Raw genomic sequence first — 26,663 nt, forward strand, 5'->3', positions numbered from 1 at the left:
AGTGAAGGCCAGCTATTGTCGGGGTTGTTTGACTAAATCATCTTCATGGCAATCAGTGTGTTTAATAGTTATGTTTGTGTTTTTGTGGATTAATCATTGTTATGAATCACTTGATTTTTTTTGTTCTTACACAAATACAACAAAATGTGAACCTGGAAATATTTAAAGACGAAATCCTGTTCTTTTAAACTTTTTTTTTTTTTTTTGAACTGACCGCATTATGTCCCCTGCCTTAAATATGCCCTTTGTGTCGGATGCCTTGTGTCCCCATATCCATGTTCTTATGCGACGGAGACAAATCGTCGGCCTAGAGCTAAGGACATAGCTATGTCCCTCGCCTGCGTCAGACAAAAGTGACGCGCCTTCCTGGCGCCTGTGTCGTCCTTTCATCTCCTGCTCCCTGTTGAGGTGAAGATGGATGGTTCCCCTGGCTCAAGAACACCACATTCAGTCGCTGTGCTGGCGTATTGTCTCGTCCTTCTGTCCCTCTTTAGCTCTTTAGAGGTTAGGCTGTCCAGAGCTGGTTAGCAACCAATGACAGCCTTTTTTAAATATCCATTTTTACACTGCTCGCCTGTCCATGTGAAGCACCAATAAAACTCCTTCTGTGTGGTTAAAGAAGGTGCGGCTGTTTTGTTGTGATACAGCTGCTGCGTATTTGTCAGGATGTGTCTGAAAGTCTTAAAGAAAAGAAGCTGGCACACATTGTTTGTTCCTAAAAAATAGTTTCTATCTGCATTCTGAGAGGTTTTGAGATAGTTAGCTTCAAAGTTTTCCATTCCAAACAATAACAATAACTATGGTAACCTTTTTGTTTTCTAAATCAAAAGTCCAAAAATGCATGTAAAAGTTCACATAACGTTAATAAGTTTTTACAGAATAGGAATATAAAAATTACTCCAAATGACCAAAATGTCAGATAGAACCATATAATCCTAAAGTTCTACACTGTAACAAGAACCTGTTTTAATTTTAAAAAGTTAGCATCCAGAATTCCTTGAAATTGTAAGTTGATTGAATTTGAGAAGATAAGTGGAAGTAATTTATCTTTATGTTATCTTCACAAATACAGTCAACTTTATAAAAATAAAAAATAAAGGCAGCCCTGACACATACTTTTTTTTAAGTTAAAACAAACTGTGTCTTTTACCAGTGTAGTATTATTTGAAAGATCGCACTCATGGAAAGAAGAGGGCAAACAAAAGTTCTTATTATAACAAAATTTTAATTTAGGAAAATATAAATCCTGCCCAAATTGGACACAACAGTTCCATTTCTGACAACATTTCATCACCACAGATATCAGATAAATTACAGTATTTGCTAAAATCCTGCGTGTATTTAGAATATTTCTGTATAAACAATGCAAAAAACCTATAAAAAGTAGCAGCAGTTTGCATGGCAGGAGATATAAACAGTATGTACAAGCTCTGGCATCAGCCATCATTTTAGCAGTTCATCAGTTTTTTAAGAGAGTCCGGCTCACTTGCTCATCGACAGGCTATGTAATGTGGAGGTAGTGGTGGGCAGAGGTTGGCAAAGTGAGCAGGGACAGGGCATGCCGGGGAAGTGCCTGTAGGAGCCGGCCAGGTGGAGGGGGTCCTTCAGAAGGCCCTGGACTGGAGTGTGAAATCCCAGGAAGCTGGCGGACGGAGGGGAGTGCGGGGCCGGGGCTGCAGCAGGAGAAGGCGAGTGATGCTGGAGAGCTGAGGGCGTGCTGGCCACAAGAGAGTGCAGAGACTGGGCCAAAGGGTGCAGAGGGAGGTGGGCTGTTGGTGCAGCAGGGGTGATAGCAGGGTGAGCAGCGGTGCGACTCTGAGCAGCACTGCCTCCATACACATCTCCCACCAGTTTCTTCATCTCCTCCAAAGAGCTGGACAACATAAGGATGTAGTTGCGAGCTAACAGCAGCGTGGAGATTTTTGACAGTTTGCGGACTGAAGGCCCGTGAGCGTAGGGCATGACCTCTCTTAGTCCGTCCATGGCCTGGTTCAGATCGTGCATCCTTTTCCTCTCCCGGCTGTTCACTTTCAGTCTCAGATCTTGCACCTCATCCTTGCTGAGCTCAGACCTGTTTTTGGTCTTACCGCCCCCGCTGCAGCGCTCCACCCTGGCCTGGCCGGCCTCGCTGTCTGCTCTGTTTTCTTGGCAGTATGTCTGGAACATCTTGTTGGAGAAGAAGCTCCCAGCAGAGTCATCCACCACCAGGTCTGGGGATGAGGAACGGCTGCAAATGGAGCCAGAGTCAGAGTCCATCTCTGCTGAATTAAAGTGGAGCACAAATTGGGGGAAAAAAGTGTCCAAAAATACTACCCTCAATGCTGGGAGTTTAAATTCTACAGATGTTTCCTGCTTCTCTGCTTTGAAGCTGTTCCAGTTCCCTGCAGTATCACCACAGTGTCACTTCACTCAGAGTTTGAGCTGCTCAGTCTGACGATCAGTCTGTCCACAGGAGTGAGTCTGTCTAAACTGTCACCCTGTGGGCCTGCTGGGGTGTATTTATACCGACGGCATAACAAAGGAACAATAAAGCTGCATAATGAGACACTTAGAGCCACAGCCAATTGCAGACGGGACACACTTTCACCCCCCTTTACACCTCCCTCCTGCAGCCCCCACTTCACCTCCCCACAACCACATTTAACTCACCGAACCCTGATGTACCTCCATACACATTAACCAACACAGGGGTATGTTCAGATGTTGTGTTAAGCTGTACAGCCACGAGTTAACTGGGACTATGACAAAACTTCCATTCGTAACAGTGTACGTTGTACAGAGCATGTGGGAAAATAAAACTGACAAAAAGTTCAGTTTTGTGAGCATTTCTTCAAATTGCATTGATGCAGACAAGTTAATGTAATTATCCTAATATACTCCTAATAATGTTAATTTATAACGCACTTTTTAAGTAAAAGTTATAAGGTGCTTTAACTGGTTTAACCAGGATCTGAAAGCACTTCAGCATTTACACCAGAGGCATAAATATAGACAGTGCAGGAAGTTTTGATGCATTTGGGCAAGAGGGGTGGGGGGGCTGTAGAGAGCTGGGAAATGAATGAGTCCTTGCGAGTGGTTCAGACTGCCACATTTAAATATGACTTTGATCAAAGAAGAACTCAGGTTATATTAAAAGCTGTGCCATTTGCTACCTTTGCCCTTGAAAAGACAAACCACCCCCATCGTGGTTTTCTGTTTTTGTTGTTATTGTTTTGTTTTTCTGATGTTTTTTTGTTGTTGTTGTTTTGTTTTTGTTGTTGTTTCTTGCTTCTTGTTTTTGTTTTGATGTTGTTTCTTGTCATTTCTTATAGTTGTTTCTTGTTATTTCTTGTTGTGTTTTGTTTTGTTTTGTTTCAAAATTATATGAACTATAAAACACAACTAAGCTCTGAAACATGAGCTATTTTCTTTGGAATTTCTCTCATATACCAGCGTTTCCTCATATAGCAGTTCCCATGACATCCTACAAAAATGAATGACACTACATCAGTAACTGAAGTTACATTATTCATGTAAAGTTACAGAGGTTAAGTTTAGGAAATTAAAGTTACTTTGATTAGGGTTGGGTAAAAAAACATGGGGAGGGTGAACGTTATTAAAATGACTTAAAGTTCACTCAAAATTCACACGGTACTGAGCACACATCTCCAAAGGAAAGCCCAGCTTTTTGTGACCCGTCCATCCCGCCAACAGTTTATGAGAACAGCCTGCATATACAGATACCGCATGTTAAGATGACTGTTGGGCAATATTTATGTGCATGCTGTCTAGTGTAAAGTCTCTATTCGATCATCATGTGACAAGATGATGCAATGGCTAATTTAAACGCCCATCGTGAGGAACACGGGGGGACACATCGCCCTCAATGTTAGAACATGTGCATGTCCCCCAAACTCAATTTTGGTGCATAAATAATCAGCAAAATGCAAGATATTAAGTGTTTGACACTCAAAATTTTCTGATGGCGGCCCCTCAAGCACCCCAATTCATATTTGCCTCCTCTGATATTGAAACGAAACCTACGCCCTTGGATTTTGGGAAAAAAAAACAGGCAATTTAAGTTACTACAGAAAGTAAATGGAACAAACAAGGACCCTAACAATAAAGATAAATACCAACAATGCAACAGATAAACAATGCCGGTTATTAATATGGAGACAGCAAAAGCTCTGCATTAATACAGGGCTTCACTCACAATATACAGATCCTCAATGTGAAGAGAAAGTGAGAGTGAACCACAGACCTGCTGAATAGTGAAACCGACCACATCTTTATTGCCCTCTTCCATAACACCAGATATATGACGCCTGCAGGGCCTTATTTACATATGGTATCCATGAGACACTCCGGGGAAAGGTATGAAGCACCATATGAGGTGCTCAAACATGTAAAGAGCAGCGTTAATGGCAGACTAGGTACAATTCAACCAGGAGCTGGAGACAAAAGAGGTCAGATAAATTTGACTTGGCTCCCCAAACAGTCTGTGAAATCACATCACTATCACTGGAAGGGGGTCCTTCAGATGGGGAGGAGGTAGTTAAAAAGATACTAAAGAGTGGGCACGGCATTGTCTTTCCCTAATTCAACCGTAAAGCTGCTGGCACTTTCTCAGTTTTTTTTTCCACACTTGCTTTCTCTTAAGAAACGACCACTATCAAGACAAACTCTAGAAGAGAAGTTTCCACTCCTGAAGTCTAAGTTCCTGCCTGGCTAAATGTCCGGCGTGTATCTGTTGATCTAATCTTGTGGCCGGATCAAGCCGACTTTTCAGCAGCTCTCTCTGTGGTGTTCAGAGGCTGCATTTCAGCGCTCGGCTCAGGAATTTCCTGCCGCCTTTCTGGCAAGCCAAGCCTCCAGTGAGGCGGCGCTGGAGGGTCGGCAGCTTGAAAATATGAAAACACTCGTGTGTTACATCATCCACGGTAGCAGCAAAAAGAGATTTGAGGAAAAACATTCCATCTTGGCCGCAGCATCGATTCTTGCCTGGAGCATGATAATCGCACAGCTATTATAAAAGGTTTCATTGAGTTTGAGTGGAAGAAACATTTTAAAGGCATCCTGTGTTTCCATCATCTGTCGGCTTGTCGAAATAACTGTTTGCTTTTGTCTTCTTAGTGCACAGCAGGACACCCGGGTTTATATTTACTCAACGGCAGCAGACGTCCACCAGCCGTGGGCGTCTTTGTGCAGCTTCTTGATTGTTCTAGAAACTTTGGAGTCAATTTAAAGTCACCACCGACTTGTATTTTTCGAACTGGTGGTTTGATACACTAAAAACCATCATTAGAAATACTTTAACTCTACCTGTTTACTTTGTCCACTTTCTTTATTTTATTTCCTAAGACATGCACAGTCTTAAAATCCATAAAAATCATTCTCGAATGCACAGGTGAAATATGTGAAATAAAAATCCTCAATAAAAAACATATTATAAACAATGCCATGCTTTTTTCGCCAAAGGTTTTGGGCCATCTGACCTCTTTTAGGATGGTGTCTGAGGCTGTCGTCCAGTCGTTTATGTATCCAAAACAACAGCATCGATATGCCATTCTTTAACAGAAAAGAAAAAGTACACATGTTCAATATGAGATAAAGTCAGTATGCTTTCAGCCAACTTTTTTTCAGTAAATAGTAGCTATTCTCAAATGCTTTTAATCACTTAATGTCAGCGTTTGGAGGGTTGCTTTCAAGATATGTTCCACAACAGTTAACTGTATCCTCTGAAAATGTATTTTTGCAACATATTTCATCAGATCACTCAAATTTATCAATATGCTCTAAATACTTTGGAATACCTCTACATGGTCATGGTAAGCCAATTTGTCCATGCCAAAAACATAATCCTGACAGTGTCCTTGCTCTGCATCTCCTCTGCCATTGCTGTGAGGCAAGTGCACAACTGGACACACTTTTTTAAAAAATGACAGGAAATGCTTCATATGAATTTTTCTCTGTGTCCTAACAGCAAGCAAATGTCGCTCTCTGCACTGTATCTGCTAAATATGAACTTCTGTTAAGACATGTAAACAAACCACATAGGCTATCTATCAGCTGTGCGCTAGACTGGAGACGTAACCAGACAAAAGACGGACTAATACTTGCAACCTTTCTATATTTGTACTTTTTAAACAGAAAAATACAATTTTAAGTTGTGGCATTTACTGGACATAACAAACAATATAGCCAACAGAAGGTAGGTTACTATTAGCTGTGCTCATTTAACATAAACTTTCAACTCCCTGGAGATCTCCCCTCAGCCAGCTGCCACCTTGGTTAGGTTTTTGCAGTGAAATGAAATATCATAGGTAACTGCGCATTTCAACTTAAGAATCAACATAGTGAAGTTTTAAGACCAAAGGGCTTTAAGACCAATTCCTTGAATCCAAACTGTCTTCAACAAACACATCTTATCAGTTCCCAGACATTTCAAAGAAGAGACTGGATGATTCATTTCCATGGAAGGTGCTGCAGATGGATCGATCTCTTTTTTTTGCATCTTATTCATCGCTCTCTATGTTTTTCCTTATATCCTTTCCCGCATTGACGTCTTCATAAGTACAGTTTTCAAGTTGTATGAAGTCAGGCCTCTTATTTCTTTATGTGGACCAAGTTTGTTCAGCTGTGTGGTGCATTGTGCACAGGCCCCATGCACGACTTCAAAAACATAAGGAAAGCAGATGCTTGTGTGTAATTTTGCTGGGCTTGCATTGAAGCTGACACTGGTCTGCATCTCACTGTGTGTGCTCTCAAAGTTAAAAATCCTTCTCAGACACTCAAGGACCCACAGAAAGTTAGGAGAGGGAATCAAGAGGGTCCTCAGGACCCCCCACTGCAGCTCCATCAGGGGGCCCTGCAGGGTGCTTCGGCTCAGCCAACATTCAGTGATATTATAATTGGGGAACCTTGAGAGCCAACATAGGCCATTTATTTGGAGCATATGGATTTTCCCATCGTTAGGCCCGGAGCCAACATGGCTGCTGGACTCTCCTCCGCTAATTGGGTCAGGTCCTAATTAACTCTGTCGGACACAACGCGCCAGATTTCATTCTTTTCCAGTCTTTCAGAGCTTTTAATGGCTGGTTCTGTGCCACGGCTTTCATCGAGCTCTCCACACTCCGAGGAGAAGAAAACGATCAATAATGTTTCTTTAATGGTCTTAATAAATTATCTATAAATTGGGGGAGAATGTGCCAAATCTGCTCATTAACTGTACATGAAGTTATATTAGTGAGAGAGTCACTCATCGGGATATAGACCATCAATGAGACGCAGCTCAGAGCAGTTGTGTACTTGTATTACTAAGAACACATATATGCAGTAGTGTGTCTAGGATCTGAGGTGGTTGGGGGCTTAGCCCAGGTGGGGAGGGGGGTTCAGGGGGATCCTCATTTTTAATGAGCAACTCTGATTTAATCATTTTTATGCACTCTGGTTCCTTATTAACCCTGAAAAACATTTCAAAACTTTATTTATGAATTGTGATGTTAAAAATATTAGTAGGCCAAGTTGCTAGTAATTAGTTGTTGTTAGTAGTTGTTGTTATTAATTAGTACTGGGTAGAAACACAATACTTAACAAATAATATCATTAATAATGTATTGATTAGAGTTGGAAAAAGTAGTATGTGTTTTTGATAAAAGTGTCAGAATCTAATTAAATTGATTCAAGAAAATAATTATGATTGAATGACAGATTATTAGATACAGGGCATTTTTATAATTATTAGGAACTGTTCTTTATTTATTTGAGTGTGTGTGTGTGTGTGTGTGTGTGTGTGTGTGTGTGTGTGTGTTTCTTTTTCTTTTAAAAGTTTTAGTCATTTTTAAAAGAAAATGTGCCTTTCAAACCCACAGACCCAGCCAGAAACTAGATCTGGGGCCTTTTTATAAAACATTCGGGGCTGAAGCCTCGGATGCCCAGGCCTAATGACGCCACTGCATATATGGATCATTGTTAGCTGAGTAAAAGGAGTGTAATCAGTTACTCTATTACTATATGCATGAGGCAGATAAATCCCATTCTCCTGCTCATTCTTATTCTCATTCATGTGTTTACTGAGCCAACGGGCCACACAGAGAGACACAAGGATCTCCCAGCTTTGTACTTTACAAATGAAAGCGTAGCCACCCTCCATGTTTCCACATAATCCACCAATTTTTAACCCCCACATCAGAGTGTTTGACTTTCTTCTCTTGGTGCCACCTTTCAGGACCCTCCCTCCAATTCGAGAGCTTCTTCTTTTTTTTTTAGGCTTTAGAGACCCCCTCTCTGCTGCCTCTCACTCCAATGAAAGTGTTCAGGTGACCAGAAAATGAGGGCATTATCACAGGCATATGCTTGTAGTGACAGAGGATCAAGCTAGATTAGGGCCTATCATGGGCTCAATAAAGCACTAAGCTGAAGAGCAAACCTGCGCTATGTACCATAAGGCTTCCTTCTCTCTCTGCTGGTCATTGTTTAACAGGATCAGCGGCCAGATCTTCTGTACACACACACACACGGACACACACACAGGGGTTTAATCTGGGCATGTGGTCGGGAGCAGACCCCAGCAGCCTTTGTTTACCGCCATCTTTCTCAATGTTGGATATCGAGGCTTTGCGATCGAGATCATAGCAAAAGTGATCAGATACGTGGAATAGCTTTGCTTCATCTGTGGATCTAAACGTCTCCCTCTGAGTACCAATGTCTGCAGAGAGAGATATAAAATTGTTCCACAAAGTGTCTGAACGGGGCCGACAAGTGTTTCTGAGAATGCCGAGTGCTGCCCTTTTGTTATCTCTCAGCGCCGGGACAAACCGCTCGGTGATTTATTCATTTACACTGCCTGAAACAATTGCATTATCTCGGACGCAACAATAAGACACAAAGGCGCTATGAAAATCCCCTAGGATGTTTATGAGTCACTAAAGAGTCCAATAACTTTCCCCTTCATCTTTAAGCGGCCACGAAGGGTCGCATGCTGTGGAGGGCTGCGGGGCGAGGGGGGTGATACAGGCCCACGGAGAGATGCTGATTATGGGTAGGATAAAAGGAGTCCGGGACTGCTCCTCTGGAGCTGAATGGGGCTCGGTCAGCAGGCTGCCCCATACACCGACCTGCTCCATGCTGATACAACTTCATAAATTACCCCACAATTACCCCAGGGGGACACCGAGGGAGGAAAGTAAGGCAAGAGGGGGGAGAGAGTGATAGGGGAAAGAGCAGAACCGGTTGCCGAGCAGACCGTCATAAGGAGGCCTAGGGCCGAAGTCCAGATGTTGGCCTTCAGGTTGCTGGGACCCAAAAGATGGTGGCCTCCTGAAGAGTGTCACTACTAAATGAGAAAGATTCACATCTTAAAGTCAGACTGTGTGACTTCTGAAAGAAGAAATAATACATTCTTCTCCTGAGAAACAAAAAAGCTTCCCAATAAAATGCACCCTACCACTCAGTTCAGTACACTGAGGAGTTTTACTGTGACAGCCTTATTAGATTTGGTTTGACCAGCAGCTTATTGTGGCAAATGTTAGCTTACATTATTTATGATATTGCTGTAAAATGGACATTACAATACATGAATCAGATTGACTGACTTTATGACTTTTAGTTTCTTCTATTCCTCTCTATTGTAATAGTTTTTTCCAAGTAAGTGTGTACGTGCATGTTTTTAACCCTTTGTCTTTAACAAACTGAGCTGTTTACATAAAAAAATGCAACAGTGTGAGCTTCCTGGGAATCTGACTAAAGGGACAACAAAGTAATTTGATTGGTCGAGAGTAATTCCATGAGTGCCAGTTCAGTTCCAGTCAAAGAAGAGGAAGTAAAAAAAAAAAAAATCTTATATAAACCAAAAAAAATCATAGTCTATTGTCACTTATTACTGTTAACAAAAAAAATTGTGCTTGTGGAGCTGTTGTAAAAAGAAACAATATCACACTCGAGGTCGGGCTGTTGTACTGTGTGTAATCATGGCTGTGATTATCTTCAGCACAAGGCTGCACTGAATCACAGCCATGATACATGCCTCCTCCTGCACAGTGACACAGTTTGTGGTTGTAGTTCTGTAGCAAGAAAATAGTTCCTACATGAAACTGCTCATAACAAGGTCTGTGGGTCATCTTGAGTAACCGGGTCGTGATTGCTGCAAAAAGACATTAGTGTTATCTGACAGTCTTCACTAAGGGGCCGCTTACTACGGTAGCCAACATGAAAATGCGAATTACACTGTCTAGAGCCAGTGCCTGGTTTGTCCATTCTGGGCTTCTGTAGAAACATTGCGATTAACATGGCAGTCTCCCTGGACAAGGACCCGCTCTCTATAAAGATATAAATGGCTCATTCTAAGGTAAAGAATAGTACACACTGAATGCTGAATGTCACAGTAAGAAAAAAAGGGGGGGGGGGTCATTTAGGTGATATGTCCCTTTTAACTGCTGCTATCTAGCTTGTTTAATAAATGAATATTACAATTATATAAAGATATATTTCTTTAAATACAAAGGTAATTATGCATACACAAGGATAAGTGTTTGTATAGTCGTGTCAGATTAAAGGATTAAAACAGTTACTTTGCAAATCCTAATAAATCAAAAAATCACACACACAAGCCCACAAGCCTATACACACACTTATACACAACACACTCACACAAAGTATCTGTTCAGCATTGTGTTGGTCACACTTTGGAACAGTTGGCTGCTCACTGGTGCATGGGGGTGGCTTTGTGTCGGCGGTCTGCAGACTTCTGCCACTCTGTGCCCCCCCCATCTCTGTGTTATCCATCCTGATAAAACAGGACCTGCTCGCCCAATAATCTCCCTCCCCGAAACCCAGGCACGACTCCTGCCTTTCATCAGCACCATTGTTTCAGTCTGTTACCTCCACATGTGCTCCTTCACCACGGCAACACATGCACGCACACACACAGCCCCCACCTCCCTTCCTCGTCTCCGTCCCATCTGTGGATAGGCCTGCCATGTGTCTATTCATAAGGGTGCCGGCGGCTACGCCACTGTATGTGGATAGTACATGATGCCGTCCTTTTGTGCTGGGCTCAGTCCTCGGCTACTTACCGCTGACCCTGAGGTCACTGCGCACAATAAACTGAGTGTTGGTGGCCACTGGCTATCCTCATTGGACCGTGATTGACGAGCCGATCAATGGTCGGTGAGAGTGTGTGTGCACCCACATGTGTTTAGGTTCTATACAGCCGCTGCAGGGCCATTGAATCGAGCGTGTCTGTTTTTTAAGTAATGGTCTTTTGAAGGCATCAGACTTGTTAGTGACACACAATTGACTTCTTTGGCTCTTAGCTTGATGCAGTGAAATGAATAACTGCAATTTAGCTCAATGGGCACACGCCTTGTCTGGACATTACAAAACTGTCAAAGTAGAGTATGTGGAGCTTCAATGCTGTAATGTTCATTTTTGTGTCTGGCTTTTTGTGGATGGCTGTTTAACCCTGTAGCTCCTGGTTTAATATCAGTTTTCTTGTGCTGCATTCATGTGCCTCTCACAAGCTGTTTAAACCTTTGAAACCTGAGCATATTGGTTTGATTTATTTCAAAAACATGGGGAAAAACTGACCAACTTGGCAAGAAAAATGTCCCGCAAACTGCAGGAAATATGTACAAGATGAGAAAGAAAATGAACTGAAATTTAGGGGTTTTTTGGGGGGGTGGGTGCATTAGAAAAATATCAAAAACTAGGGAAAATATCTATTAGAACATATTTGTAATCATTATAGTTATATAGTTAAAATTGTGTTTGCAAAAAATATATTTATATTTATATTTATATATATAATTTTTTCCACTTTTTTCAGGTTGTTTTCTTATGTGTTTTTGTTTTTTACTTTCTTTTTTCGCTTATTTTCTGGTAATTTCTTTTTAACTAATTTCTAACATTTTTTTAGGCCATGTATTGTTACGTTGCTCATTGCCTTCTCCCCATGTTTTTGAAATAGCTCAAAACAATCTGCTTAGGTTTTAAAGGGTTAAATCTGAATGCAAGCTCATCCATTCAAAATTCTACCTTCAGTGTTTCTCATCTCATCATCTTTCTGTTCCTTTCTTGCTCTTTCGCTCCCTTTACCCCCCTGCCTCTACCTTTCTTTCATGGCACCAACACCCACCCACTCACACACACTTACACACACACACACACAAACACACACAAGGGGCTCAGGTGGGCGATTATGTATGCACATTAAACCTTAATTCACATATGTCTGGATCTGAATACTGATGAAGAGATCTGCTCCTGTGGCACATTATCATCCAGTGTCCAACATGGCTGAAACATGGACAGCACCCACTGCAGATCTGTGACTGTCCCATAGGAGCCGTGGATGAAGGGAAAACACACACACACACACACACACACACAGTGATGGTCATAATATGAAGCATAAACTCAGAGTGGCCGCGTTGCTTTGCTGACAATAAGCAGGCCGTGACCCTGAGGTTTATAGACCTCCTGTTGTTTAACTAGTGGAGGGAAGAGGGGGGACAACGTTCTTGACCTGTCTCTATCATGGGACACTGATGTCATTGAGTAAAAATGTTATATATTCTGGTTCAGATATCACCTTTACTGATCCTATGTTAGTCTTATTTGCATATTTTTTTAAAGATATAAGAAAGAACAGGCTTTATCCAACAGGGATTTTAAAATAAGAGTCATTTTTAAATGAAATATATGGAAGCCAATGGAAATCCAATTTAAAGGATAAATTGACATTTTTTCAAATCCGTCTGAAAATAATCCTCATGTGCTTGTATTTACATTAAAATAGTTATTGGTTGTTGTAATGGTTCTCCCTTTGGATGCTTGCTGAGAGATTGAGGAAAAAATCAACAGTCCTTGTTCTGGAAATGCATTTTAGAATTCAGCCAAAGCTACTATGCGACTGTAGCAGTCAGACTTTGTTTAATTAAATGCATATCCTCAGAATGATGCTGGTTTTAGTGCAATATTTGCTCTTTGTGTTGCTGCTCCTCCACTGCAGCTCAGCAAGGAAACACTGTCAACCAATAATCCCCAGAATCAATAAAGTATTTCTGATTGTGATTCTGACTGTTCAGGGAAACAAGAGGGAACCTTGCCATAAAAAGGTGGTAACTTTGAAAGATAACTTGATCTTGAAATACATTTTTTCATAGTTGCACCTTAGGAATCACATTAGAAACTGATCTCTTAATGGCCACTGTGGCAACACAATCACCAGTAATAGTGTTGCCATATACGTTCTGCTTACTATGTACATTTGTATGTTATAATGTGGAGGATATGTGGAAGTGTTACATTTCAGTAATGCTGTGGATAACGTGTGGTTAGGGTTAAGAACAAAAAAACTTGGTTATGGTTAAGAAAGCATGATTTTTTTGGCCTAAAATATCTGGTTTGGGGGCACAATCCCTACTGGAAACACAACAATGTCTTGGTAAAAAAAAAAAAAAAAAATGTGCCTATAAAGCAGCTGGAAACACAGCGACAGGTTGCAACAAAACATATATATATATATATATACGAGTATATATAACAACTAGCATGAACAGAAGCAACAAATACAGTAGAAGGAGTAGTTAACTCTTTCAATGTACATATGGCCATATGGGTATTATTAATACAAAATAAGTCTACATTTAAACAAGTTTAAAAAAACCCTTTTGTTTATTTCATTTAATATTCTGTATTGCATTAGCGGTTTGTAATATTAGTGCTGCCTGTACTCTTTTATTTATTATTGCACACATTGTAATTATACTGTTGTTTGGATGCTGGTGCTCTGTAAAGCACTTTGTGACTCATTTCAACACAGCTATGCAGTTATATAGCTGCTAGTGCAATTATCATAATTACCCTCTTGTTATTTCATCTTTATGTGGCTGCAAAGCAGACTGTGGCGATTCCATTTTTCTCATTAATATGAAGTGCAAGTTTAATTATATGGTAGGGCTAGTCAATGGATTGCACTTGTGTAGAGCTTTTCTAGTCTTCCAACTTCTCAAAATGCTTTTCACACCACATGTCACATTCACCCTTTCACACACATTCACACACTGGTGGCCAAGACTACCAAACATGGTGCCTCCTGTTACTAAGTAGCCAGTAGCCAATCGCACACACTCTCATACAATTCCAGGCTCAGTATCTTGCGCAAGTTGACCATTTTGACTGGAGGAGTTGGGGATCGAATCACCAACCTAAAATCAGAATACATTTTTTTTTTTTTTGAATTTCCACATGTTCTGAACAATGACAGGGGTAGTATTGCGTGTATAGTAAAACATAGCATTGTGATATTTTTGTGTGGCAATATCATCACTACACAGCCACCAAGTATTGATTTTTTATCATATTATATAAATCATTGATTTTGCAAATATAAATTAAACTTTTGGTAACCTACTATGATAATACAATCAACTGCTTTGTCAGTCCACTGGATACATTTAATCTTTATGGATACATTTTGCTGCAATAGAAATAAATGAAGTGAAATAAATGGACTTAAACGTTATCTTATTACATAGAAAGTTGAAAAATATATTGCAAGTCTTGTTATCTCAATACTCAGCATATCGCAATAATATTTTATCGTGACTCAAGTATGGTGACAGTATTAATTTATGGTGCTCTGGTGATTCACACCTCTAATGTAAACATATTAGAGGTGTTCTCCATAAAAAAATGTAGCAAGATTTCTCCCCTCAGAGCAAAGAATAACAGTCCTGTTTCTCGGCCGCCTCACCGGCCCGTGTCATATGTCCTCTCAGTGGCGTGAGGACTCAGTGTGAGTTTATAGCACCTTTGTTATTGATATCATTCTTTGTCTCACTTTTCCTGTCTCAGAGAGGCCTCTAAGTTTGGCCTGGCAGACCCTGCCCTGCTGAGTGCAGCATTAAATATCAATACATGTTTACGAGGGCCCATAAACACTCGATGCAGAGAAGAAACGATGAAAGAGAGAGCCAAGCGGTGCATTTCTCCCATGAGCATGAAGATGGAAAGTGGAAGATAGGAAAAGAGAGAAAGAGCACTTTAAGGCATCAGATAACTATCCACCTGTTGCAGCTGCTGTTAGCTGCCATTCTGTCTCACAAATTAACCACGATAGATTTCATGACCTATTTAGCACATCTTTCATTTTCAGCCAACATTAATGATTTCATTTATTGTTTACTGAGCACTGAAGAGTACAAAGCCCCTTTAAGTTTTCGCTCTGCTTCATTTTCAGAGTAATCAATTATTCATGATGTGTTGATTCCTCAGAAGATTTAAGGGTCTCAGAGTAATGAAGGACTGTGGACTTAAGTCAGAGTACGCTGCACTTAAACAAAAGGCCCCGTAAAAGTACAGCTCTAGTGACTGTGTGGCAGTATATTTGGGGGACAGTGGGCAGGAGGGGGTGCGCCCTAGCTCCGGCCTTTAAAAGATTAACCCTGAGCCCACAAAGGCACAGGGGGCTCTGGGGCCAGGCAGGGGCGTGAGTGGGCCACTCGCTGGTTAAACATTGGCCCTCTTGGATCTCCCGTCATTGTCTAGTTAGCAGCTCTGCCCGGGCCCCCGTTAGCAGCGCAGACGCATATCTTGGCAGCCGGAGTGAGCCAATACAAAGGCTGTCGGTGCCCGAAAGGCAAAGATGGAGATGTATGGGTCCAGGGTGGGGTACTCGCCACGTGGGGCCCGTGGTCGTAAAGCCCAAAGCGGGACAGATTGGACAGCAGAGCCCCCCTTCATTGCTCCTCTTTCTGTGTGTTTCTGTGCTGTGACAGTGATAAACGGGACACAGAGCCTTCCACAACAACAAACAGATACTGCCTCATTTCCCCAATGTGGGCGAGGGCAGGGAGAAAGGAGGTGCCATCCCATTAGAGCCTGGACTCAATGCTGCTGAGGTTGAGGCACAGAGGCACAGAGGAACAGAGGAGGGGGGGGGGCGCATGAGGGCCACTCGACCAGGGGCCCCCAACCAGGAGGGGCCAGCTCTGCTGTTTTGTTTTCTCAAAAAAGTGTCATAAAAAACTCTCCTTAATTGGTGCTCCATAAAATTAGCATCTCCAAGCTGATTAGATTTCCTCTCTCCTCAGTTTCTTTTGTGCCTCTCAGTGACCCCATCCCTGCCATTCAACCGCAGCCCTTTCACCATTTTATTGGGCATCAGAGAAAGAGGAAACTCATGTAAGATTTTGCCCTTTGCCCTTCATGTCTCCTCCTCCCATTCCAGTTAACCAAGTCCCTTCGAAACAATCGCCCTCTGCTCAGCCACTGAAACGTCAACTGATAAAACACTAAATGTTGTTATGCTAAACTGGCCAGAAGGGATGCCTTCAGTGTCATTTCACTTTGTTCCTCAGAGTTAGCCTTTTCAAAAATCACCCTCGACACCCTCTCACTACCCGCTTCGACTCCATTTCCGCATTCATGCAGTGTCCGCCACTTTAACCCTTTGAAACTTAAGAAAATTGACTTGATTTCCTTCAAAATCACAGGATGAGGAACTTAAGAATAAATGACCCAAAAATCAGCAAGAAATTAAAAGAAATTTTAAGAAAATTGGCAAATAGCAAAACAAAAGAAGGAAAAAAAGGCAAAATTTAAAAAGATTTTTTTTAAAAAACAGAAACAAGGATCTAACCTGAAAAGTGCTTAGAAAATTAATAATTTTCTGTAAATTGATAATTCTGTAGGAAAAAAACAGTAAAATTGTGGATGTTGGAAGTGGATTATTAAAACCCTCCAACAAATTAAGTTCTGTATGACCATAAGCTGCCCAAAGTAAGACAGATATTTAATACTGTCATTCAGTCAATAATATCTTAAATGCCACATTGTATAGGATCAAATACAAACTTCTTTAGTCTCTTAAAACAGCAGTCGTGTCATACATTTACAGGAAGTGTCGCAAAAAACAAGCAACTTCTACACATCTGAGTGAAAAACAAAGATGTTTACAAAATAAAATGAAAACACATGTCACCAATCAATCTCATGAAGTTTTATTCCCTTTTAGCCTTTTTATTTATTTGTTTATTTATTTATTTACTTAATTATTTATCGATTAATTTATGTTTTTAATGGAAAAAAAGATAACACAGGCTACCAAATTCTGGTAGACAGCAGCAAAGTAATAACCAAAAGTGATACACAACATATGAAGAGCATTTAATAGAAGTAGGCATGATTTTTATTTTTCTGCATGGTTAACAAATATTACAACAGCTCCTTTTCCGAAACAGAGAGAGAGGTTTGTCCTAAAGCCTGCCGCTGCTGTTATCCACTACACCCTGATGGAGGGAGCTTCATTAAGCTGTGAAGGTGACTACAATCTCTGTGACTCTCTGAGATGGAGTGGGAGTGGGTAGGTCACTTTGGGAAAGGCCTATTGCACAGAACACTTTCAGTAAAAACTATTACTTTTTACTTTTTTGTGCAAGACACATCCCTTTTTGTCTCCCCCCAAAACCCAGCAGAAGTATTTGAATAACCACGGGGGCCGAGAGAGGGTGAGAGAGAGTGATTGAAAATACGTCTAAATAGATCAACCACACTTCCTGAATGCATAGCCATTGTGTCTTGAGAAATCTAAGCTTGCAAAAAAAGTTTTCCCCCCTCAGCAAAAGCCCTGTTTATAGACATGTCGGAGCGGCGCAGACTGAAATATAATCCCATTAACTTTGAATGGCAAGTCTCTCACTCTGTTGCATAATGTGTCTCGCACGGCATGGATAATCGCCATCTCAGTGGAAATGGCGGTGAGATAAAGGGATTTGTGATGCCTTGACATCTTTATGGATGGTGTAATATGGTTGGTGGGACCATAAGCTCCCCCAGAAAAAGTTTAGGCCGTCTATTTCCTCCGATCTAAAACGTCATCCGGCATGAGTGATGCTTGAGAAAAAAAAACTTCATTATGGTTTATAATCTCATTTTACTGGATAGATCTGCATTGTGGAAACAAAGTGGGTATTAAGAAGGGAAATTTAAGAAAAATAATCAGCATTCCAGTCTTTCCCACTGAATTAGAATCTATCTGTGTGGAGGTAAGGGGTGTAGGGGTGATGGATCAGCAAAATTCAAATTTTTTAAAATCTTGTGTGTCCCATTTAATCATTCTGTTTCCCCTCTCTAAATTCTTTGCGGGTCTGTGAACACACACAGGCAGAACTCTTCATGAGTTTTTTCTCTTCCTCATCAGCAGTTGGAGGAGTTTGACTCACAGGATGGCTAATTAATCAGATCAGATCGACGGCTGAGAGGAGGAGCTACTGCAGAGGGAGCCAAAGATAACTTTTAGACCCAGTGCAATAAACGATTCAGTTTCACTTTTACTGCTCTGTTCTGCGGCTCTGTCTGTGCCTAGATTATGGTCTGCATTCTGAAAGGTGTAATGCATAACGAATGAAGGTAGAAGGTAGATTTATTGGTCAAGTGATACGTACGCTCCAACAGAGCTCCCCATGAAGAGCTCCAAAAATATAAAATCAATACATGGCAGCAGATATTTGAAACTTGGCAGGCTGCCACAAATAAAGGAATATGTGAGAAATCCTATTCCTTATTGATCAATGAACTTACTTAAAAATGTAAAAAAAAAAAAAAAAAAAAACAAAAGCAAAGTCAAGCTTTTAGAATAATAAAAGAACATTTGAATCAGCAAACAGCTGCACTGTGAAAAAGAAAAAAGCTTTAATTAAAAAAATATAAATTATCATCCAGGCTGCCTTAAAATTTTAATTTAAGAGGACAAGCTAATGCAATTTTGTTATGATTCATAGCAAATAAACTTTTCAGGTCAAACAAACTACAGATTTAAGCACAACTGAATTAAAATCATTCATTAATTCATGAGCTGTAGGTTAGCTGTTCAGTTAACTCAACATTTTAAGGAAGCCTGGATACTAACTTTTTAAAGTTAAAACAGTTTCTTTTCGCAGTGTGCAGAAAGATTTCTTTACTATGATCTCAGCAAAATGGATTTAAAGGAAATGTATACCCCTTTCTCTTTGTCAAGGTCAGATTTTTGAGCTAACTCTATAAAAAGGGTCAGGTAGCTCAGAGTGTGACCTGTATGTCAGGCAGCAGTGGGAGGGGACACATGAGGTTGTTAGGGAGGTGAGCGAGGGAGGGGGGCATCATTGATATACGCATATCACGGGGAAAGTGAGGGTTAAAGAGTGGGAACGTACCAGCACATTGTGATGCAAAGAGCACGGGAGGGTTAAACCAGGTTCTACTCGGCCCCCTGACCCGGGATCCCTTTGATGCCACAGCCTTCAGGACGTGGGCCTCCGAAGGGGGCTCAGTGTGGCGCGGCCCTGGGACCAGACCACTGCCACGGAGTCAGCGGGATTTGGGGGCATGTCTTTTGTCCCCAAAGAAAATGTACGTGGCTTTGGGTGGGGCTGGGGGAGAGGTCACATACAGGGAGCATGGGGAGAGACGGGGGAGATTAAAACAAACAGACTGGGGACAACACAGCACATTACTTTCTCAGCGACTGGTCGGTTACACAATGCATAAACATTATTTGCCATAAGAGCGTGCTAATCTTTTTTTTATTGTTTATTTTGGACAAATATGTAACTTAGCTTTTGTCGAGCTACGAACAAAAGCCCAAGGATATTTATTTGTGATAGATCTGCTATTTCAAACCTGTATTAAGCTGCTGATCCACTCCACTACACCTGCAGTCAGAGGGATATCATCTACTTCAGTACAATTTGCACTAAGTCCTACAGTTGAAAACACCACAGAGAGTAAATGTCACCCCCAAGACACAAAATGGCTCAAAACTCAAGATCAATACTGGCAGCTGTGTAAAGATTAGTACTCTATGACGCATGCTGTGCCCCAAGTCCTTCTAGGAAGAGAAGAAGATGACTCACTGTGAGTCCAGTTAAAGGTCGGTTGGATTAAGGAGAGTTTACAGAGAATAACTGGTTAAGTGCAGAGACAGCACACCACGAGTAGAACTTCACTTTGACATTTACAGTTACTTTGCATCGATGTCCTTGACTATAGATCGGGGATGCCCAAACTGAAACTTCAGGGCCAAAACTGAAACTTCATGCGGACCACAGGCCGAAAGCACATATTGTACAATATTGTGTTTTTAAGATTAAAAAATGGTAATAGGATCCTAGGTTCCCTTAATTAACATGCATGTAGTCTGTCTGCCACTGTCTCTGTCTCCATTTCTTTTACGTCACTCAAACTGAATTCCTGTGCAAAGTGTCAGTCTGCAGATATAAATAAGGTTTGGACTCATGATTTGGTCTCACGTCAGACTAGATTTGATGACTTTAGACTTGAATAAATCAAAAACAGACAACTGGACTTGGACTTAAACACCAATGACTTGTGCCGTTACTTGGAGTTTTGACCTGAAATTTTCCTTCATTTCCTGAATCAAGGCTGTTCAGCAAGTCAGTGTTTTTTCCCTGATGTACTTTGTTTGAACCAATCTGACAGCATACAACCAAGTTGCAGGAGAACATAAAATAGAAACACAGGGCAGAAAGAAACAAAATTCATACTGTTGTAGTTCTTGTTAATAGTGCTTTATGCTATATAAAAATAAAACAGTCTGCACTATTTTTTTTCCAGAGATTAAAAAAATAAGAATTATAAAAAGCGCAGCTTTTTAAAATGTAATATATTATTATGTTGTTAAATGGCAACACATTTGGTGAAGAGCACATGACTTGCTTAGGATTTGAAATGGGAAAATCACTTGTGACTTTCAAAACAGTGACTTGGTACAATCTCTGCTATAGATCGCTGCTGCTCACTGACATCAGAGTATACCTTTAATACGTGTGTTAAACGCGTGCCTGCAGTGCAAATTTTCCACTATGAAGTTTTCTAATAAAACTGTGATATTTCTCAGCAGATAACAGGCTGACTGAATGTTTCGACCTGCTCACAGAGAAAGCTGGCAGGAGGTTGTCAATCCTAATGTTGGTTCTAAGAGCATCCATAGAGAAATTGAGTGAGAGGTCAAGTTAAAAAAACCTGACACTCCCTGTGCATCTGTACTCTGCTTTGGCTGATTTTGTAACTATTTCCACGATTGTTGCTGCTGCATATTAGAGTTCACTTCATGAGTGTCACATTCTACTGCTGTTTCCTGTTCATCGTTTCCACTTTTACAGCCGTGTACATCTGCTACTTCAATCTGTTACATTTGTGAACAATAAAACAAGAAAAATACAATAATGTTTTTTGAATTAGATTTAAATTTTAAGGAAATTCAAACATATTACTATGAGTTTCAAAAGCAATCACAATGATTAACCCCCCAGAGAGGATTGCACATTTTAAGGAATAAATGCGCCCACTAGTGGTTGCACTCAGGCAAGTCACCACTTGCGTGCCAGAGCCAGACACAGGACAGGACATAGCCCTGAAGAATTTTAACTCTTTAATGTACCAAAAGTGTAATATGAATGATGTATCTCATGTTATTTTAGATACAGGATCATATTTACCTAAACATCTTCTTGTCAAGCATTTTAATGCATTTAATCACCATGCAAATCCTAATTAGATTTTTTTTTGCCCTGTGGTGTACATCAGTCACTTTCTAATGTAAAAACAGAATCATTTTAAATTCTGTGAGTCCGTTGTTTTATCAGCTGCACTAAATGAAGTGAACTCTTCAGTCTCCAATTTGACCACACACACATACATACACACACACACACACACACACACACACACACACACACACACACACACACACACACACACACACACTTATAAGCCAAGACCTCTCTGTGCACTGCCAAAGGCTAAGACATTCATTTAAGATAGATGGAGTGTATTCGCATCACTCATTTCCACCCTTCCCATGAATAATGCAGTGAAGACAGCTGATGAGGCACATTTGGTTGTCAAGTTGAGAGGCAGGCATGTGGTTACATAAGAGCACTGTGGCTGACGATGTCTGACAAGCCTGCCTTTGAAGAAAGCGCCTTCACCACCTTCACCTCCCGCTGGGACTCGTCGGCATCCTCACAGGGCCTGAACGAACCACCTTGGCTGGGTTGTGCGGGTATGATGAAAGAAAGCAGCCATTTAAATATCATTCTGTGGCTAAATTATCCCAGAAGGTTTCAGTTTATTAACAAGGTTCAAAGACTTTACCTGGGATGCGGTTCAGATTGTCTCTGGTTTAAAATAAGTCACTATTTGTTTTAACTTTTTTTTAACTTAAGTTTTTAAGTTGACTAAATTTGAGAAGACAAGTTTAATAATTACAAAATTCTCATCCTCTAACATTCATTTAACTTATTCATAAGAAAGCTTAAATGCAATCTTAAAGTTAAAGATCTTTTTACAGAGTATTTGTTCTAACTAAGAATTGTGTCCGTGCTACCTTAAAATTTTGAGTTAACTGAACTTAAAAAGACGAGCTGAGGTTCTACTTGAGGTTGCAATGAAACAACAAATAAACTCATAGTCAAATGTATTAATTAACTGCATTTTAATTATTAAGTTGACTGAATGTGAGAAGACAAGTTGAATCATTACAAAATTACCTCCATTTAAAAAAGCTTAAAAAAGCTCAGAGATGTTTTTTTTTTTCGTTTAAAACAAGTAGTTTCTTTTTTACAGTGAATTTATTTTAAAATTTGTGTCCAAGCTACCTTAAAATATTGAGTTAACTTAAACAAAGAAGACTATTTGAGGTCATTTTGCAATGAAAAAAAACAAATGAACTCTTGTAGTCAAACGTATTCATAAACTGAATTTCAATTCAGTTATGCTAAAAAAAAATTAAGTTGACTGAATTTGAAAAAAGTTTAATCATTGCAAAATGACCTCAACTTGTCTTCTAAAATTGGGTCAACTTACAATTTTAAGGCAGCCTGGAAACTAACTTTTTTTAAAGTTAATATAAATAGTATCTTTTAAAAATGTGGGGGGGGGTTTATGTTGTTTTTTTTAAATTGAGCTTAACTAAGCTTTACGTCTTCTTTTTCCTCTTCTTCTCGCATCTCCACAGTGAATATGCGCCTTTTTCATATTTAACAGCATTGGTGTGTTTCGAGAAATGGCCCAGGCCGAGGTCGGCACGTGTCTCCTCAATCATTTATGAGAGTTAATGCAGAGAGCGAGGGCAAGCAGAAAAAAAACTGCTCCCGCGGGAAACCTGCAGGCACTAGGAAATTACAAATCAGCCGCCCTATAAACCACACTGCCAGCAGGGGAAGAGCAGAGGACTCGGCTGCTGTACAACCTGCTTTTCTTTGAGCATATGTTCGAGAAATGCTGATAAACCCTAAAAAGACTGAACCTCCTGTTTGTGCGCTAACAGGCCCACAGCAGGCTTTGCAGGTGCTAATCTCTTGCATTTCTGATGAAGGAACACCGGCAGAAAGTTTCGGCGTAAACAAGCAGACTTCCCTCTGGGTTATTTGTCCCTCCTTACAGTGTAGATGTTATGTAACTGCAAACTTTCTGTCACTTTTATTTGTGTGGGAGCAACATTTCACAAAGTCCTTCAAAAAAAGGACACGAAGATCATCAGCTAACACCCCTCACCTTTAATTTCACTTCAGTACCATTTGGCACCAAAACACAGCTTTAATATGACCATTAGCACATCCATTGAAGAAAAAAAAAACGTCCCATTTTTCCTGACGAGAGCAGAAGAGGATTATGGAATCCCATTCATATTTGGCTGATAAACTGTCATATCATCGCCTCCAATTTCTCTCTAAATGTACCGCTCTAAAGCTCCTCAACTTTGGGGGAAAGCAGACCGCGGCGATATCCTGGGGCGGAGGAAGCCTCTTTCTCTCCGTTTTCTTCTCCTCCCTCCTCCCCCTCTTACTCTTTGAAAAGTAATTTAATTCTGCTGCCAGTTTATCCTGCAAATAAAAGAGATGTAGAGGAGGAGAGGAAGAGCTCCAGGGGCTCACGGTTGTGTTAACTTTGTCCTTCCTTTTACCACCTTTCAAGCTGAATTACAAAAGCTTGGAGCTAACAAGGATGTCATGATCACGGCTATGGTGGTTGTGAAACACACAAATCCCACGTACGCCTGACTTTGTAGCTCCTGGGCACAGCGTGTAATCCAAACTCATCTCATGCACACTGTAAAAAGAAACCATTTGTTTTAACTTTTAAAAAACTGTGTCCGGGCTGCCTTAAAATTTTGAGTTAACTAAAATTAAGAAATCAAGTTGAGACTTGAATTAGTTTACTGAAATTTAACCCTCTAAAACACTGCCAATTTGACCCTTTTTTCAAAAACATGATATAAGGCAATGAGCAACTTGCAAGGCAATTACCTAAAATTTAGCAGAAATCAGGAAAAAGTACAAGAAAATTACCTGAAAATTATAATAATTTTGTAAAATATAATTAGAAATGTAGTTCTCCAGACATTTTTTGAAAAAAAAAATTAATAATAATCTTCTAAATCTATGTATTTCTTGCAATTTGAGGGGCATTTCTTACCAAGCCGCACTTTGCCTTTTTCCCATGTTTTTGAAAGAAATCAAACCAGTTTGGTTTCAAACATTTGTGAAAAGCATCTGAACGCAGCAAAAAAAGTGATGTCGATCCAGGTTTCAAAGGGTTAATTTAGTTGTGCTTAAAGTTTATTTGGCTTGAAATACTTATCTGGAATTTATGTCTTCTCAAATTCAGTCAACTTAGAGAAATTATTATAGTGTCCTTTAAAAAGCCATTAAAATGCTCACACAGATACCTTTCAAATTATACTCGTGTATGATGAAAAAAACAAGACTATGAGGTTTAGACAAGGACAATGAAGGTAAAACATACTTTCTGTATCAGTCATCACACCCTGACCTTAACCAGCATCCGTCGGGGGCGGCCAAACCACTGCCTGACAGAAAAGGTAAGCTCCTGATTAATGACATTTCTCAGCGGTGGAATATTCATCTGTGTACAATCTCGTGCTCACATCAGCACTCTCGCCCCGGCTCAGCAATGTCACTGTGACTTTGCAGAACCTTTCCCTACGCCAGGACTATCTATTTTACAGTGTGTTTACGGGCGAACAAACATTACGTGGCGTTTTCAGTGACCTCAGGGGAGCTGCAGAGAGCCGGAGGGGGGAGTCCAGAAGCAGCCAGAGAGGCGGGAGGTGCAGGTACAACGCATGAGAGAGTTAATTGGACTTTACAAGAGTTATTGCACCGTGTGAGTGTGTTTTGCTTGTGTGTGTGTCTAGTTAACATACAGACTTGTTCCAGCCTAATGGAGTGCAATAAAACATGTGAAAAATGCATCTTGTAATGTCCCCAGTTACTGACAGGGGGAGCTGTGGATCTCCTTTCCAGTCTGACTCCACCATGTGAGGTACAGTAAGCAGACCTTCTCACATACAAAATCACACCTGCCACGCTGTGTTGCATCCTTTGCAGTGTACTGTAAATGTGTTTCGATACACGCAAACTTCCTCAGCAATCACAGGATTTGATTGCAGCTTATATTGTTAATTGGCAGAGAGATGGAGAGAGAGCTGGAGAGAGGAAGAGAGGAAGAAGTGGTATGTTGATATCAAGTGTCTCTCTGTGGGGGTTTTTAAATCTCCTTAAACACCCAGCGGTGCAGGAAAGCCGCGGGGCGTCCCTTGAGGCTGTTTTACCTGCAGTGTGTGTCACAGAGGGAGAGACAGGATAGAGTTGTCAGCATGAGAAGTACTGCACATTGTGTATGTGGACACCGCAGAAATAAGAATAATACGAGAAATGTTCCCAGTCACCATAACGATGTGGACACAGAACAATGTTCCCTTCGGGATTGGCAGGATATATAAGCAGAAAAAAACACATTTATGCACAAATTATATGACATCTTCTAACCCTTTTTAATCTATCTTTGAATAACTGGAGAAAATATTCAAACAAAACTATGAAATGTCACTCATTGTGACAAATGCAACTGATAATGTGTTTTAAGTGAACACTGATTATTAAAAAGTAGTTTAACTTTTTTATATATTTCCTTTCTTTCAGAGTTATTTGAAAAGATCAATATCACACTCATGTCTGTGCATTAAAGCTAGGTTAGGCATTTAAATTTTAATAAATATCTCTAAATTACATTTGAGCACCTTGTAATTCAGGTAGTCTGAGAGAAGAATAGACTTCTGCAACTCATCTTGACCGTCTTTTTTTATGCTTTGGAGATCTAGGCCACGACAGGAGACTTTGGCCAATCTACTGGCTGTTCTACAAATACAGATGTGTATGGATGTCACTTCAGTAAAAGCTTGAGTCAATGGCAGAGAAAGTTTCTGTTTTAACATTGGCGACAACTGCCAACACAACAAAACGACCAAAGTAAAGAAGATGAACCTATCAAAAAGAGATTCTACAGCCTCATTTCCGTTGCACAAAAAACGCACTAACACCCGCTGACATCTAGCTTTTCAATGCAACGTGAAAGTACACGAGCATTAACACCTGGGTCAATAACTCTGCAGTAGTCACGGTTTTTTATCGCCTCCGGCTCTGATCAGCATTGATCACCAGGGTGAACACGGTGATTTCAGCTCCTAACTGGTGAGATGCAATGATGCAGCACCACTAATTACTGCCCATCTCCTCCTAAGCAGCGCTCAAAATCTATCCAAATTAGTCAGCACCGAGTTTGAAAGAGAGACTGAATCAATAAGAGATATATAAAGA

At 40.5% G+C, this 26,663-nt stretch overlaps 1 protein-coding gene across 1 annotated transcript; it reads right to left on the minus strand.

The window, feature by feature from the left end:
- Positions 1-1,301: 1,301 nt before the first annotated feature.
- olig4 (oligodendrocyte transcription factor 4) lies at positions 1,302-2,453 on the minus strand. The gene has a single exon (XM_042500171.2). It carries the CDS (start codon positions 2,254-2,256, stop codon positions 1,483-1,485), a length of 774 nt encoding a protein of 257 aa, XP_042356105.1. The 5' UTR covers positions 2,257-2,453; the 3' UTR covers positions 1,302-1,482.
- Between the last annotated feature and the right edge of the window lie 24,210 nt (positions 2,454-26,663).

The sequence above is a fragment of the Plectropomus leopardus genome, chromosome 14 (genome assembly GCF_026936395.1).
Source record: "Plectropomus leopardus strain MGB_pleo_1.0 chromosome 14, ASM2693639v1, whole genome shotgun sequence".
In the NCBI taxonomy this organism is placed as follows: domain Eukaryota; kingdom Metazoa; phylum Chordata; class Actinopteri; order Perciformes; family Serranidae; genus Plectropomus; species Plectropomus leopardus.

Excerpts from the sequence above, each read along its gene's own strand:
- olig4 (XM_042500171.2), bottom strand. The coding sequence starts at position 2,256 with ATGGACTCTGACTCTGGCTCCATTTGCAGCCGTTCCTCATCCCCAGAC.